The sequence below is a fragment of the Protopterus annectens genome, chromosome 2.part1 (genome assembly GCF_019279795.1).
Source record: "Protopterus annectens isolate FY-2018-M chromosome 2.part1, PAN1.0, whole genome shotgun sequence".
In the NCBI taxonomy this organism is placed as follows: domain Eukaryota; kingdom Metazoa; phylum Chordata; order Ceratodontiformes; family Protopteridae; genus Protopterus; species Protopterus annectens.
In genome coordinates, this window is record NC_056729.1 from 1,700,539,501 (window position 1) to 1,700,557,426 (window position 17,926).

Here is a 17,926-nt window from a genome sequence, read left to right on the forward strand (position 1 = left end):
GTGAAGAAATTATTAGTTTTTGCTCTTCTCTCCTAATTTCCACAGACATTCTCTTTTATCTTTATACTCACAACCAGAGTCAAGTACAGACAAGACTCTGAGGCTATCCAACTTTTTCATTTATTAGCTTTTTCCTGATCAGATAAGACCAACCTAATACCTAGTCTCCAATTTTGTTTTATGGGAGACCCAAATAAATATTTATATTGACCAGAAGAAATTCAGCCAAGGCAACCGAAGTTTGTAATCTTCCTTTGACTACTGTGGGCATCAAGATAAATTGTTTTGGGTGTTCTGTCTTTGCTAGCATAAGTGCAGAGTGCTCTGACTAACAGCAGGATGTCTCTTTGCTTTAGTGAATTGTTTGTAGGGGTGGTATTTTTTTTTTTTGTTTTGGATTTGAAAAGATGATTTTACCCATGGACTCCTGCGGAGTTGTACAGTTTTACTACGAACGTTCAACCAAGTAGGTAAGTGTTAATAATTCTGATTTATTGTGACAGTCAGACTTCATCTTCAAGGCTTACTTTGTGTGGTGGGATGTGATGAATTTGGAATGAACCTGTTTATTCATCAAGCTAATGGCATTTCTTCTGCACCTGAGGTAGTTACAAAGTGTGTTTATTTTTTTCTTTTTCCTTTTATTCCCTTTAGTCATTGTTATGCTGGAACCTTGTGATCAAGCAGAGACTTACGTTAATGGTAAAAGGGTTATCGAACCTGTGCAGCTGCGTTCAGGTGAGTTAGCACTGGATCTATGTCTTTGTTCTGTTAGTTTACTTTAAAATGTAACATGCAAGAACCCTGGAGCTTCTTTCATGCATAGTCAAGGTGGGTCAGCAGACATTGACTGTGTGCTTATCTTGCTGGGGGTGGTATTAAAATCTGATCTACTGCTTCCACTTTCTGTTTAGAGCTGTAAGACATGATTACCTGAAAAAAGATTGCCAGCTGTTTTTAATGTATTGTATTTGTATCAAGTAATGTGTGCTGCTGTGTACAGGAAGAGTTACTGGTTTGGCAAGGATTAGAATATTCGCTTGTTACGGATTCAAGCACAGACATTTTCTGGTTTCTTATAATAAAATATTGTTTCATTTGTGAGATGTATGACCTTTTCAAAATAAATTCTTGAAAAGTGTGCAGAGGTGTTGGTAGCTGTCTGTCACATTCGTACGTAGTGACCCTCAGTTTGTAGTGCTGTGTGCTACTAAAAGATTTACAGAATGGGGCAGATAGGAATAATGTTGTGTGGGCAAATCTCCCTTATTTGGTCACACAATGAAATCTCAGTAGAGAAGATTTAGAATGCACAGAGGTTAGATGAAATTAACTGAAGTCTGTCATCATTTGATCTTTGATAGTATCCAGCTCGGTACTGCCATCTCACATCTCCAGGTCCCCTGGTGATTGTAAAAAGAAAAAAATCTATTGATTAAGAACATTTTGGTGTTGATTTTCTTGTGCCCTCCTTAGTGTACAAGTGCACTAAAAGTTTAAGATGACTTGTAGTTTGTCATGTTCATTTGAGTATTTCAATTGGTTCTCCGCTATAATTTCCAGACTTCTAACTGCGAGTCCTGAAATGATGAGAAAAAAAGTAAGAACATAGTGGACAACATTGAATTTCGAACATTGCTGATCTTTTTTAAGTTGCTTTTTTCAAGGAAAGTCTAACTCTGTGCACCCCTCAGATATGAAAGGCAAGCCCTCCCTACTCCCCCATCAAACTTATGTACACGAACTCCAAGACTGACATACTGTGGACAAAAGAGAGTATTCTGAGAAGTGAGAGTCTTGAACATGGTTAATGTAAGTCTGCATTTTATAGGTTCATAGGTGTATTCCAGGTTAATGACAACCAGGGCCTGTCTAAGCTCAGCCGTGCAAACCAACCTAATTGTGTCTCCTTTGAACGTGTGTCTTAACTGGAGGGGGATATTAGGAAGTTGCTAAAAGGTTATGTTGGATTCTATGTTAGTTAGGGAATGTTCAATGTCAGCCTCTGTCTATAAGAGACATAGGAGTCAGCTCGGGGGTGAATGTTTGCTTTCCTACCCAGTGATCATGGTTACGATTGAATAGGGTTAGGGATGGGCTCTGCTTCACATGGATGAGGAGCCTGTTCCAGAGCATGGGGATCCTCTGAGATGCACATGTCTTGCCAGCATGTTCTGTTTGTCATAAGCAAAGTTCATATCCCTTGATCTAGTGTTTCTGGTGCTGTTCATTTTGTGGATGTGCAAAAGCTCCATCGGGGCTAGATCTAAGGATGCCTTGTATGCCAAGCACAGATCGCCTTGCAACAACCTGTAGGAGATCAGATACAGAAACAGGGCTCTAAGGGGATCTGTGTAAGACAGTGTGTTAATACCCTGGATTCTCTTAGTGAGGAACCTCTGTGGGCATTCCAACTGTTGCATTTGCCTAGTCAGGTACATCGGTTCATAGGTAGGTACTAGGCTATTGGCCCAAAGGCCTACGTAAGCCTAGCCAACAAGGTTCCCTGGCTTACGCCACCCAAGAAAGTTATTTTTCTGTGCCACTGTCGAGCAAAGACACAGAAGTGATCCTCGGGGTGTATTTCCTATTTCCCATCCACTCATCAAGATTTTTCTTGAAGAGTGCTAATGAAGAACTTTGCTTGACATAGATGGGTAGCCTGTTCCAGAGTATGGGAAGTCTCTGGGACAGGAATCTATCCCTCCAGCTTGTCCTGTTTATTGTGGTGACAAGGTTTAGGTCCCTAGAGCATGTAGCTCGGAGGGATTGGGATTTCTTTAGGTGTAGCATGTCCAACAGCTCTGGGTTTGACATAGCTTTATATGTTAGGCAGAGATCACCTCGGAGTAGGCGATATGCTATGGAGTAAAGCTGGAGTTTTTTGAGGCGGTCAGTTTAGGGCATTTGTTTGAGGCCAGTAATCCGTTTTGTGAGGTACTTCTGTAGCCTTTCCAGCTGCTGCAGATGTCTTGTGAGGTACATTCCAAAAGGAGCGTTGTACTCTATAATGGGTCTAATGAGTGTCGAGTGGAGGGGAACAATGACCTCTTTTTCCTGGATGAGAACCCTTTTATGATGAGGTGTGCCACGTAGACGGACTTCCTGACTACTCTGGCGATGTGACTATCAAAGGAGAGACTACTGTCCACCTGGGTCCCAAGGTCTCTTATCACACATTCGGTGTTAAGTAGATTGCTGCCTATGTGGCAGTTCATGGGTACAGAGTTTTTACCAAAGGGGATGACCCTGCACTTTTTGGCATTGAACTTGAGGCCATGGCTCTGACACCAAGCATCTGTCTCAGCGAGTCCCTTCTTTAGGATGTCCACATCATTTGGGGACTTGACTATGGCTCCTAGTTTGCAGTCATCTACGAACTTGGTTAGCCAGAGGCCTTCTGTGTTAGCCTGTACTTCAGAGAAGTAAATACCAGACAGGAGAGGTCCCAGGACGGAACCCTGTGGTACTCCACTTGTCACTGCTAGAGTCTGCAACTTTTACAGTGTGGGTTCTGTCAGTGAGCCAGTTGGCAACCCATCTTGTGACGTAGGGATTTATACCTAGGTTAGTGAGTTTAGCTATAATTCCGGAATGGGGGATGGTGTCGAAAGCCTTGGCGAGGTCAAGATAGGCTGTGTGAACCACATTACCCTCATCTACGGCTTTGGTGACTGCCTCAAAGAAGTCGATCAGGTTCAGGAGGCATGATCTGCCTTTCACAAACCCGAACTGGGTGGGATCCAGAGTTTGGAGGTTACCAATGTCTTTGTTTATGAGTTCCACGATGATACGTTCCATGGCCTTGCAGACCAGGCTCGTCAGGATAATAGGTAGATAGTTCCGAGGATCAGTGGTGGCTCCCCCTTTGTGTGGTAGGATAACTGTTGCTGTGTGCCATTCAGTGGGCACAAAGCCTGATGAGAGGCTATTATTGAACATGGTGCTTAAGTGGGGAGCCAGTTCGTTCTGAAGTTCATGTAAAACGCAGCGTGGGATGTTGTCCGGTCCCATGGATGCTGTGTTTGGCTTTAGAGTGCAGCTTTTACCTGCGTAGTTGTGATTACAGGGATTCTGCATTCTTCCTGTATAGATATGGGCCCTTTAGCACTGAACCTATCTGCCAGGATGTTGGCAACATCAGTTGATTCTGTAATTTTCGTGCTTTTGTGCTGTAACTCAGAGCAGATCTGGGTGTTGCCATCAAGATTCTTGACATAGCTATAGAATGCTTTGTGGTTGTCCTTAGAATTAGTGACAATTTTGTTTTTTGTAGCTAGCTTTGGAGGATCTTATAAGGGATCTCAGCTTCTTACTGAGGCTGACCAGGGAGCTCCTCCACTCATGGAATTTTTCTCTCTTTTGCAACAGTTTCTTCCTTCTGTTGTACAGTTTGTTTATGGCAAGGGACTACCAGATTGGCTTCCTTTTTTTGGAGGATAGCGTCTTGGTTCTGTTTGGGATAGCACAATCCATGCACTCATGTAAGTGCTTAAAGAGTGCATTTGTGTAGGATTCAGCAGTTGTAACTGTATTGTCCATCTGCATGGGTGTCATGAACTTCACCACTTCTGTCTTAAGAAGCATGAAGTTGGCTTTGGAGAAAATTTTTACCGTCATTTCCTTAATGGGGGGTGGGAGCGGGATATGGATATCTAGAGTGATTAGCTTATGGTTGGATCGGACCAACGAGGAGTTGACTTCAGGTGTGGAACACCGGTCACTCATGTTGGTAATGACTAGGTGTAGGATATTGTTTCCCCTGGTGGGGGTGTGGATAAGTTGATCCAGGGCATTGGAGTTTATGAATTCCAGAAAGCGTTGAGCTAAGGAGTTGGTACACGAGTAGTTTTCCCAGTTGATGGTGGGGTAGTTGAAGTCGCCCTATATTAGGGTGTTTGGTTGAACCCTAATATTTTCTAGTACATCAAGAAAAGAGGAGTGGGAATCCTGGGGTATGGTGGGGGATCTGTAACAAGCTAAAATTTGGATTGCAGTTTTGCCCAGAGTTAGTTGCACTTGGATGACCTCTGATGCATTATGCTGAGCAACTAGCCTGGAGGTGTGGATATCCTTAATGAATATGGACACACCTCCGCCTTTGATGTTTCAATCCAGGTTACATGGCCGAAAAGTGTGGTATGAGTTATAGCCTGGTAGTGCAGGGGTGCTCTCTGGAGCCTTGAACCAGGTCTCAGTCACTGCACAGATATCGATGTTCTCCAGTTTAAGGAGGGCCTCGAGTGAGTGCATTTTGAGATTTAGACTTCTAGCATTGAGTAGCATTACCCTCAGTTTTTACTTGCCTGTTCCTGTTACGGTGGTGAATTTGTTATGTGAACCTTGCCTTAAAAAGGCACTATAGGGGCAGCAAGAGCCTTGGCCAGTATTCAGAATCCCAGGGGCGACAGGTGCAGGCCGTCTGTGACAAAGCATCGTGGTCTGTCGACCATGTCATCCCAAGCAGACAGATACTGGATCCACTTAGAATGACAACAGAAGCTTAGCCAATTGTTGAAGTCAATCATTTTGTCCTTGTACTGCTGTATCATTCGGGATGATGGCAGAATGCTACTCAGGGCTAGGGTCATACCTGCCTGGGCTACCAGATTGGAGAGCTCTTCCATGTCTCTTTTCATGTAGTTCCGGGAGGTACGTCTCAGGTCATTCACACCAACATGGACAATGACAGAGTCATATTTGTACTTGTTGTGGAGTGACCTGAGTGCGTGGGTTATGTGGCGGATCCTGGCACCCAACAGGCAGCTGACCGTAACCTTATCCTTGTTTAGCCTGGTGAGTGGGACATTAGTGTGCCTGACTATAGTCACCTATGGCTAGTGTGTTGGGTGCGTTGTTTTGCCTTATTGGCTGTGGTTTAGTGGCACACTGAGTCTGTGGGCTATGTGTCATTTGGGTTGTGTTGGGGGATGGAGGTTGCTTGCGTTTCTGCTTTGGAGGTCTCTGTTGCTTAGACAGATTATTATTGAGAGCCTCCATGAATGTTTTTGTGTTGCTATCTGTGGATTTTGGTGGTGTAGATTTAGTGAGACTATGTAATGAGTGTGGTGTGGTGCAAATGTTTACCTTCTCCTCATGACTGTCAAATTCAGTCTTGGTTGGAGAGAGCTTTACCTCCAGTTTGGCTATATATGTGCATCTCTCTCAGGTTTTAGTGTTGGGTGGTAGGAGGAGAGAGTTGTCTGTGTACATGAGGCAATTTCTACATTGTCTCAAGATGCCCAGATTCATCAGATAGACAGGAGAGAACACTGGGAGCTGACCCTTGGACATGCCTGAATAAAAAACTATTTTCCTCTAGATAAGTGAGGAAAGTGAGTACAAGAGCTGTTTTTCTTTAAGCAAGTGAGAAAAGTAAGTACACAAACTGTTTTCCTCTAGGTAATGAGGAAGAGTGAGTGCTATAGTAATTAGTAGCTTATTTAGTGCTTACAAGATGTTCTTCGTGTTTCACTGTTGCAGTCATTACACTTGGGTTATTCTGCTGGCAGGCTACCCTCAGTCGGCCTGAATTCCAAAGTCTAGGTCTGGCGTCGGTTGCTGTCGCCTCTTCCCTGACGTCAGTGCGCCAGGGTTATAAAAGATGCAGCCAACGCCATTTTCTTCAGTCTTTCTTGCCGCGCGGTGCCCAAAGCATAAGCAGTTCACAAGTGCCGGTCGGCCGACACCTGAGATTTTCGTATTCTTAATTTCAGATCCGAAGTCTTCATTAAAAGCTAAGTACCCCATTGGGGAAACTTTTTTCTTGCTCCAGACCGATGTCAGAAAAAGTTAATTGCATTTCTTGTGGGAAGCAAATACCTCATAAGGACTTTCATTCTTACTGTATTCCTTGCCTAGGCCCTGACCATGACGTTGCTAGTTGTCAGTTTTGTGCTAGATTTAACCAATGCACTATTAAGCGTCGGTACGATTTTGCATTACATTATTTTGGCAGAAGATTTAATTATACAATGTCGTCGGATAGCCATCCGACTACCGGAATTCACAAGAAACGCAAAGAAAGAGAAAAGGACAGGCATCCGAGGTCCAAAACTGATGATGAGGCTTCTTCTAAGCCAGTTGCCGGTTCTCAGTGAGACACCTTCACAGCCCCTGATGCCCCTACTTTAGACCCACAGGACGCTACCCACTCCCATGTGGAGTCGACTAAGCTGCTGGAAGCTCAAGGTATTGGACCTTCGGAAACTATTCCGTCAGATGGGTCCGGAGCCGCTGAGCAGGCATCGGCTACTGAGGGTGTTTTCAGACCTACTCAGATGTTCATCGTGTTACACTGCTGCAGTCGTTACACTTAGGTTATCCTGCCGTCAGGCGGTCCCGCAGTCGGCCAGAGTTCCAAAGTCTTGGTCTGGCGTCGGTTGCTGTCGCTTCTTCCCTGACGTCAGTGCGCCAGGGGTATATAAGATGCAGCCGATGCCATTTTCTTCAGTCTTTCTTGCCGCGCAGTGCCCGAAGCAGAAGCAGTTCGCAAGTGCCGGTCGGCCGACTCCTGAGATTTTCAAAGTCGAATTTCAGATCCGAAGTCTTCAATAAAGCTAAGTACCCTGTCGGGGAAACTTTTCTTGCCTCAGACCGATGTCAGAAAAAGTTAATAATTGTATTTCTTGTGGGAAGCAAATACCTCATAAGGACTTCCACTCTTACTGTATTCCATGCCTAGGCCCAGATCATGACGTCACTAGTTGTCGGTTTTGTGCTAGATTTAACAAACGCACTATAAAAAGACGTTTTGATTTTGCTTTGCACTACTTTGGCCGAAGGTTCAATTATACTATCCTGTCGGATCAACCGATGACCGCAATACCGAAAAAACGCAAGGACAAAGATAAAGACAGGCATCCGAGGCCCAAAACCGACGAAGAAAACTCTTCTAGGCCAGTCGCCGGTTCTCAGTGAGGCGCTTTTGCAGCCCCTGACACCCGCTACCTCAGAGCCACAGGCCGCCTCCGACTCCCACGTGGAGACAACTAGGCCTCTGGAAACTCAAGGAATTGGGCCTACAGAAACTAATCCCTCAGATGGGTCTGGAGCCGCTGAGCAGGCATCGGCTTCTGAGGGTGTTTTCAGACCTTCACAACTTACCATTAAAACAACAGCCAAGATAAAAGTACCATTAAAGACAAAGAAACAAGTACAGCATTCTCCTGGACAGTCCTCCATGCCTAAAAAACAGATGCTTAAAATGGCCAAAGACCTCATTAATCTAATCAGGGGTTCCCATCCCCCTCCTGAGAAAAGGCCTAGGCAGGATACAGACTGTGATTCCTCTGATCAGGTTTCCATTTCATCTGATTCCTCTTCAGACCAGGGATACTCTCTACCCCCTATGAGGACTCTGATGCTGAAGAATCTATCATAGGTTCATAGGTTCATAGGTTTATACTAGGCTATCTGCCCTAAGGCATTTATTATATGAAAAATACTGTGCCCATTAGTTTGTTGTGCCTCTGTCCAGCAGTGACCCAGAGATGATTCCCGGGGTAAACCTACGATCTCCCATCCACAGGTCTAGATTTCTCTTGAACAGAGTCAGAGGTGCTCTGCCTCACATGGACCGGGATTTTATTCCACAGCATAGGAGTCTCTGAGTGATAAATCTATCCTCCAGCACGCCCTATTTATATCTAAGGTTTAAGTCGCTTGCTCTAGTGGTTTTGGTGGATTTGGATTTTTGAGGTGGAGCATGTCCATTAATTCCGGTTGGACATGGCCTTGTATGTCAGGCACATGTCACCTCTGAGCAGACGGTATGCGACTGAATAGAGCTGGAGTTTCTTCAATCTGGCAGCATATGACAGATTTTGGAGTCCCTTTATCCTTTTGGTGAGGAACTTTTGGGGTCTCCAATTGCTGCAGATGTCGGGTGAGCTACATCCCATCATTGGTCTGATAAGTGAAGAGTACAGGGAACAATGACCTCACTAGATCTGGATGTGAATCCCTTCATGATCAGGTGGGCAATGTAGAAGGTCTTTCTAACCACTTTAGCAATGTGAGTGTTCAAAGAAAGGCCACTGTCAACCTGGGTCCCCAGGTCCCTGATAACCTCTTCTGTGCTTAGTGGATTGCCACCTATATGGTAGCTTGGGTTACCTTGTTTTCGAAGGGTATGACTATACATTTTGGCCATGGCTCTGGCACCAGCTATCTGTTTTCTGAAGGATATCAGTGTCCGATGCACTTTCCACTATGGCGCCCAGTTTGCAGTCATCTGCAAACTTTGTCAGCCAAAGTCCTCCCATGTTGGCCTGTACTTCTGAGGAGTAGATGCCAAACAATAGGGGGCCAAGGACCCTCTCCTCCTGAGGATTACTCTTTTGGGGAAACTTTACATACCATGAGGGAGCATTTCCATTGGGAAAATCAGGATCACTCAGAATCCAAGAAAAGGCTCAGGGATTTCCTTTTATTGCCTCAGCACATGCCCTTGGCTATTCCACCTGTGCTTGATATTGTGGATGATGTGTTCTCTGAATCCAGCTTATCTCCTGATTCTTTGCCCCCTGCACCAGCCAAGCCAGATAGATATTATAGAGTCCCAGACTCTCACAAGTTTCTTTATAAAAACCCTTCAGTGAATCCAGAAACTATTTCCCAGGGTCCAAAAGGGGTTAAGGCTTCCATTGCAAAAAATCCATTGCCCTCTGACAGAGATTCCAGAGCTTTGGATAGATGGGGGAAGAAAGTATACACTTCTGCAACTTTAGCAGTAAGAGCTTTAAATTGCCAGTTTCACATGCTTAAGTACCAACAATATTTAATGGCTCAGTTAAAACGGAAAATGCTTGCAAGCTCAGAAGCTCCTGATTGTAAAGAAATGCAGGATTTATTGCATGCAGTTGAACAGGTGGGAAAACATACTCTGCAATGTGGTTTTGATTCTTTAGAGGCCTCTTGTAGGGCCGCAGTTACAGGTTCTGTGATTCGAAGACATGCTTGGTTAAAAGAACAGAGCTTACCTGATCATGTTAAGGCAAAATTATTGGATGCTCCTTTACAGCATGATACCTTGTTTGGTGTTAAGGCAGAAGAGGTGTTAAAGAAAATGGAGGATAAAGCTAAATCTATGCAAACAGTCAAGGATTTCTTACAGGTACAGCCATCTCGATTTAGCAGAAATTGGCCAACAAAGAATTGGTCCTTTCCAGTGTCAGACAGGCCACAGAGAGGCAGTTACAGACCCCCAAGAGGCAGATCTCAACCCCAAGGCTCAAACAGACAACGACAGTGGAGCACCTCAACCCCAAAAGGAGGTGAGGACAAGTCTCACCCTTACAGGAAACAGTCACAATAACTTTCCCCTTTGTACGCCAAGCACTTCCCTTTTGGAAGCCCCCTTAGGGGGGAAAACTAGCACTTTTTTCTCAAAACTGGCAAACAATCACCCAAGACAAATGGGTTCTGAATATTGTGTCTCAAGGTTACAGGTTCCACTTTCATACTTTACCAAGGCTAAAAGGAATGCCAGACCTGCCACAAAATCAATGGGCAGAGGCACAAAAACAAATTTCAGCCCTCATGGACATGAGAGCTATTTAAAAGGTACCACAACAGGAGCAAGGACAAGGATTTTACTCAACACTCTTCCTGGTCCCCAGAAAGGACAAGGCCTGGAGGCCCATACTAGACCTTTCAATTCTAAATACTTACCTGGATATTCCGAAATTCAAAATGTTGACATTACAGCAGCTTCTACCCATGCTGGGCAAGAAGGCTTGGCTTGTTACTCTGGACCTCAAAGAGGCATACCTGCATGTCCCTATCAGACAAAATTACAGAAGATACCTCAGATTCAAAGCTGGTACAATGCACTACCAATTCTCTGCACTGCCCTTTGGCTTATCTACTGCGCCCAGGGTCTTCACAAAGTGCCTGGTACCAGTAATTGCATTTTACAGACAAAAAGGTATACAAATATATCCATACCTGGACGACTGCCTCATTCAAGCAGAGACAAAGGACATTCTTCTACAGCATCTGGCGTTTGTAAAAAGGTTGTTAATTTCTCTTGTGTACACAGTAAACGAAAAGAAGTCAAAACTGGTGCCCTCACAACATATTATATTCCTGGGTGCCAGCTTAAATACAATGGCCCAGATGGCTTACCTCACGCCAGACAAACAAGTTCAACGAACTCATTATTTTCAACTACTGGCAAAAAAGTCCCATCTCCCTGCAAGAAAAATTCTGCAGGCCCTGGGATTCATGGCATCCTGCATACTACTAATACCATATGCCAGACTGCATATGAGGAAATTACAATGGTACTACAATGGTACCTAAAAAGTGTTTGGTCTCAACACTCTCACAGTTTAGAAGCAGTAATACCAATGATTCCCTGCCTACAACAAGAGTTTCGATGGTGGGCACAGGCATGTCACCTAAACAAGGGTCAGCCTTTTACCCTACCCACAGCCAGGCAGACTCTAACAACAGATGTTTCGGATTACGTGGGGAGCACACATGGCAGGAAAATGCATTCAGGGCAAGTGGACCACAGACCAGATGCATCTTCACATCAATCAAAAAGATGTTGGCTGTTCAAAATGCCCTAACAGCTTTCAAGGACCTTCTGCATCCAGGACAATTATTATTAAAGATGGACAGCACCACAGTAATGTGGTACATAAACAAGCAAGGGGGCACTCATTCTTACCCCCTATGCAGGCAAGCCATGACCTTGTGGAACACAGCTCTAACGTATCAAGTTCACCTGCAAGCACAATTCCTGCCAGGAAAGAAAAATACTCTGGCAGACGATCTAAGCAGAAATATCATGGACCCTCACGAAGGGAAATTGAATCCACAAATCTTCAGCATGGTAATGCAAAAATGGGGATGCCCAGACATAGATCTTTTTGCCAGCCCACTCAATTGCCAACTACAAAAATTCTTCACAAGGACTTTTCACAAGCAAGCATGGAAAGTGGATGCTCTATTGATCAGCTGGAAAAACCTAAAAGTTTATGCCTTCCCGCCACTGCCTCTCCTTTCAAAGGTACTCCTAAAAGCCAGACAAGAAAAACCACAGATGATCCTGATTGCTCCAGACTGGCCACGCCATTACTGGTACCCTACCTTAAGGAACTTAGCTCAAGGCCCACCATGGATTTTGCCTCAAATTCCGCACCTTCTGACTCAACAAAACAATCAGATCCTGCACGGTCAGCTCAAAACCCTAAACCTGGCTGCATGGCAGATTCATTAGTCAAACCGGCAACACCTCACTCTAAAGCTGTCATGAATGTCATTTTGGAGGCCAGGAGGCCTAGCACCAGGAAAGCTTACTCAGAAAAATGGAAGAGATTCTGAGCCTGGAACAAGGCTCAAAACCTTGACCCTCTTGTTCCAAACATTCCTCAGATTTTACAATACTTAACTGAGATGCTGGACAGAGGCCTATCCTTCTCATCAATTAAGATCCACGCCTCTGCCATTTCAGCACATTACAACATGGATCCTCCTTTATTCTCTCATCCCTTGCTAAAACAGTACCTCAGAGGGGCTAAAAACATAAGACCGCCCCAGAGAGCACCAACACCAACTTGGGACCTCGATTTCGTTTTGGAAAAACTAACCCTGCCACCTTTTGAGCCAGCCAATACAGCCGTTCTAAAATTTTTATCATGGAAAACAGCTCTGCTCCTAGCAGTAACTTCAGGACGAAGAGTCTCACAGCTACAGGCATTAATGGCAGTGAAACCTTTTATAATTTTTCATCAGGACAGGGTTTCTTTAAGGACAAACCCTACCTTTATGCCAAAGGTGGTAACTAGTGTGGCTCTTAACCAAACCATCCATCTGCAACTTTTTATCCAAACCCCCAGAATAAAGGGGAGAAACTTCTGCATTCTTTGGACATACACAGGCAGCTATGCTTCTACTTGGACAAAACAAAATCTTTCAGGAAAACTGAGCAACTGTTTGTTGCATATGCTGCAGGATCACAGGGCAAGGCTATCTCAAAGCAGACTATATCCAAATGGATAGGACACTGTATATGTTACTGCTACACACAGCATGGAAAATCAGTCCCAAATAACATTAGGCTGCATTCCACCAGGACAACAGCCTTTCTCAGAGGAGTACCTACCAAGGAAATTTTGGAGGCTGCAACTTGGAGTTCAGTGCACACCTTTACCAAGCATTACTACCTGCCTCTTTACTCTAAATCCAGAGCATGATTTGCCACTGCAGCTCTGCAGGGCCTCATAGCCAATCCTAACTCTTTATAGACCAGCCACCCAACCTTAGCTTTGGGATTCTACCCAAGTGTAATGACTGCAGCAGTGTAACACGATGAACATAGTACAGTTTTGTACCTACCATAAATGTAGATGTTTGAGTGTTCACACTGCTGCAGTCCAGGATGTTCATCGTGTTACCCTGCTGCAGTCATCACACTTGGGTTATCCGTCGTCAGGTGGTCCTGCAGTCGGCCGGAATTCCAAAGTCTTGGTCCGGCGTCGGTTGCTGTCGCTGCTTCCCTGACGTCAGTGCGCCAGGGGTATATATAATGCATCCAACGCCATTTTCTTCAGTCTTTCTTGCCGCCCGGTGCCCGAAGCAGAAGCAGTTCGCAAGTGCCGGTCGGCCGACTCCTGAGATTTTTGAAGTCGAATTTCAGATCCGAAGTCTTCAATAAAGCTAAGTACCCCATTGGGGAAACTTTTCTTGCTTCAGACCGATGTCAGAAAAAGTTAACAATTGTATTTCTTGTGGGAAGCAAATACCTCATAAGGATTTTCATTCTTACTGCATACCTTGCCTAGGCCCAGACCACGATGTCACTAGTCGTTTTTGTGCTAGGTTTAATAAGCGTACTATAAAAAGATGCTTTGATTTCGCACGACACTACTTTGCTAGAAAATTTAACTACACTATGCTGTCGGAGCAAACGACTACCGGCGTGCACAAAAAACGCAAGGATAAGGACAGGCAGCCTAGACCCAAGCCATACTCCGAGGCCTCGGCTGGTCCGGTCTGTGGTTCACCGGTCTTCAGTGAGGCTCCGACGCAGCCCCTGACTACCGCAGATCTGGAACCCGAGACCGCTTCGGAACTTTTGGCGGAAAGTACCAGGCCGACGCAGCCATTTTCTTTAGCCCCTACCGACGACACTGCTGAAAACGATGTCGGTGCTGCAGAAACACCTTCGGTTTCGGAAGGCATCTTCAGACCGACGACGCTCACCATAAAAACGTATCCTAAGACGAAGACTCCTATTAAACCTAAAAAGACTGCACTTCAGTCCCCTGTTCAAGGCCCCATGCCTAAGAAACAGATGCTCAAAATGGCTGAAGATTTGATCTCTTTAATCGGGGGTTTCCAACCCCCTCCCGACAAAAGGCCTAGACAAGAGGAAGATTATGCATCCTCTGAACAAGTATTTCCTCAGGCTCCTCTGAGGACCAAAATTACTCTTTCTCCCCTTGTGAAGATTCTGATGCTGAGGATTCCATTCCCTCAGCTTCTCCCCCTGAAGACTACTCCTTTGGGGAAACTTTACACGCTATGAGGGAACATTTTCACTGGGAAGGTCAGGACTACTCTGACTCAAAGAATAGGCTCAGAGAGTTTCTTTTACTCCCCCAGCACAGACCACTTGCCATCCCACCAGTTTTAGACATTATGGATGATGTTTACTTAGAATCCAGTTTGAACCCAGATTCTCTGCCTCCTGCTCCGGCCAAACCTGACAGATAATATAGAGTGCCTGATTCCCACAAATTTCTTTACAAAAGTCCTGTTGCTGATCCAGAGACTATCTCCCAGGGTCCCAAAGGGGCTAAGGCTTCTATGGCAAAAAATCCTGTACCCTCTGAAAGGGACTCCAGAGCACTAGACAGGTGGGGGAAAAAGGTTTACACCTCAGCCACTCTAGCTATGAGGGCACTAAATTGCCAGTTTTGCATGCTAAAATATCAGCAATTTCTAATGTCTGAGTTAAAACAAAAAATGAGCACACTCCCTCAACAGTCTGAATTGAAAGAAATGCAGGATCTGTTGCATGCAACTGAACAGGTGGGCAAACATTCTTTACAATGTGGGTTTGATTCTTTGGAGGCTTCCTGCAGAGCAGCTGTCACTGGGTCTGTTATACGTAGGCATAATTGGTTAAAGGAACAAACTCTGCCTGAACATGTTAAAGCAAAGCTTCTAGATGCTCCCTTACAGCAGGATGTTCTTTTTGGAGTTAAAGCAGAAGAAGTCTTAAAGAAAATGAAGGATAAGGCAAAATGTATGCAGACAGTCAAAGATTTCCTACAGGTACAGCCCCCTCGCTTCAGCGGAAATTGGCCAACAAAAAATTGGTCCTTTCCAGCTACTGACAGGCCACAGAGGGGTAAATAAAGACTTCCAAGAGGCAGAGGACAACCACAAACCCAGTACAAACCTCGACTATGGGGCACTGCAGCACAGAAGGGAGAAGACAGGTCCCAAACTACCAGAAGGCAAACTCAATGACTTGCACCTCATCTGGCCAAGCAACACTCTCTTGGCAGCCCCCTTGGGAGGAAAACCCGCACTTTTTTCAGACAACTGGCACATTGTCACAAAGGACAAATGGGTCCTAGACATAATTTCACGAGGATACAGATTCCATTTTCACACCTTGCCAATAAAAAGAGGTATGCCAAACCTGCCACAAAATCAATGGGCAGAGGCACAAAGACAAATTACAGCTCTCATGGACATGAGAGCCATTCAACTGGTACCTACCCGAAAGCAAGGCCAAGGATTTTACTCAAGACTCTTTCTAGTTCCCAGAAAGGACAATGCCTGGAGACCAATTCCGGACCTTTCAATTCTAAACACCTTCTTACAAGTACCCAAATTCAAGATGCTAACACTACAGCAGCTTCTTCCCATGTTGGGCAAGAAAGCATGGCTAGTAATGTTGGACCTCAAGGAGGCATACCTGCATGTCCCTATCAGACAAAGTTGCAGAAGATACCTCCGTTTCATTGCAGGTTCAACCCATTACCAATTCTCTGCACTGCCCTTTGGCTTATCTACTGCACCCAGGGTCTTCACAAAATGCCTGGCACCAGTAATTGCATACTGCAGACAAAGAGGAATTCAAATATACCCATACCTGGACGACTGCCTCATCCAAGCAGAAAGCAAGGACATCCTCTTACAACATCTGGCTTTTGTAAAACATCTTCTAAGTTGCCTGGGGTACACAGTAAACGAAAAGAAATCAAAACTAGTACCCTCACAAAATATGACATTCCTGGGTGCCAGCTTGAATACAACGGCCCAGAAGGCTTATCTGACGCCAGACAAACAACTACATCTGCCTCAATATTTCAAAACAATGGCAACAAAGACCCAACTACCTGCAAGAAAAATTCTGCAGGCCTTGGGCTTCATGGCATCTTGCATACTACTAATACCATTTGCAAAGCTGCATATGAGGAAATTACAGTGGTACCTAAAAAGCGTATGGTCTCAACACAGCCACAGCATGGACACAATGATATCTCTCATTCCCTGCCTACAACAGGAGTTTCTATGGTGGTCACTGGCATGTTACCTCAACAAGGGTCAGCCTTTCACCTTGCCCCCAGCCAGGCAAACTATGGCAACAGATGCATCGGACTACGCCTGGGAGGCACACATGGCAGGACAGTGCGTTCAAGGCGTATGGACTGCAGATCAAAGGAATCTGCACATCAATCAAAAAGAGATGCTAGCTGTACAGAATGCTCTGATAGCCTTCAAGAATCTATTACATCCAGGACAACTTACAATAAGGACGGACAACACCACAGTAATGTGGTACATAAACAAACAAGGGGGTACACACTCCTACCCTCTATGCAGGCAAGCAATGACCTTGTGGAATACAGCTCTGGCTTACCAAGTTCACTTACAAGCTCAATTCCTGCCAGGACAAAAGAACACATTGGCAGACGACCTCAGCAGAAACATCATGGATCCCCACAGGTGGAAACTGGATCCACAAGTATTTGCAATGATAACTCAAAAATGGGGCCTTCCAGACATAGACCTGTTTGCCAGTTCTCAAAACTATCAACTAACAAAATTTTGTACAAGGACACTTCACCATCAAGCTTGGAAAGTGGACGCACTGTCATTCAGCTGGAAAAACCTGACAGTATATGCCTTACCTCCATTGCCTCTCCTCACAAAGGTGCTTCTGAAAGTCAGAAAGGAGAGACCACGACTGATACTCATTGCCCCAGACTGGCCACGCCAGCACTGGTACCCACTATTGAGGAATATGGCCCGGGGCCCACCTTGGATTTTACCACAAACTGCCCATTTGCTCACACAGCAAAACAATCAGATTCTTCACAGTTAGCTAAAAGCCTTAAATCTGGCTGCATGGAAAATCACCTAAACATCCAGCCAGCCCCTCTTTCCCAAGCAGTTATGGATGTTATTCTGGAAGCTAGGAGGCCCAGCACCAGGAAGGCCTATTCGGACAAATGGAAAAGGTTTTGTGCTTGGAACCAAACTAAAGGCCAAAACACACTTCAGCCTCACCTGCCTCAGATTCTACAGTATTTAACTGAGATGTTGCACAAAGGACTTTCTTTTTTTTTCCATTAAAATCCATGCATCAGCTATTTCAGCCCACTACAACACGGAACCACCCTTATTTTCGCATCCACTTCTAAGGCAGTTCCTCAGAGGGGCAAAAAACATTAGGCCCCCCAGGAGAGCACCTACACCAACATGGGACCTCAATTTTGTTCTGGAAAAACTTACGCTACCTCCCTTTGAACCAGCTTTCTCTGCAGATCTACAGTTCCTATCATGGAAGACTGCCCTGCTGCTAGCAATAACTTCAGCTAGAAGAGTCTCAGAGCTACAGGCACTAATGGCAGTGGAACCTTTCCTCATTTTCCATCAAGACAGAGTTTCT

At 45.0% G+C, this 17,926-nt stretch overlaps 1 protein-coding gene across 1 annotated transcript in view; it reads left to right on the top strand.

The window, feature by feature from the left end:
* The window catches only part of KIF1B (kinesin family member 1B), a gene marked incomplete in the record, with an annotated part of 2,363,676 nt that overhangs the window by 796,907 nt on the left and 1,548,843 nt on the right, over positions 1-17,926 (top strand). Inside the window, 1 exon segment of the mRNA XM_044063146.1 lies at positions 655-738. Within this exon segment, the coding sequence (XP_043919081.1) occupies positions 655-738 (84 nt within the window).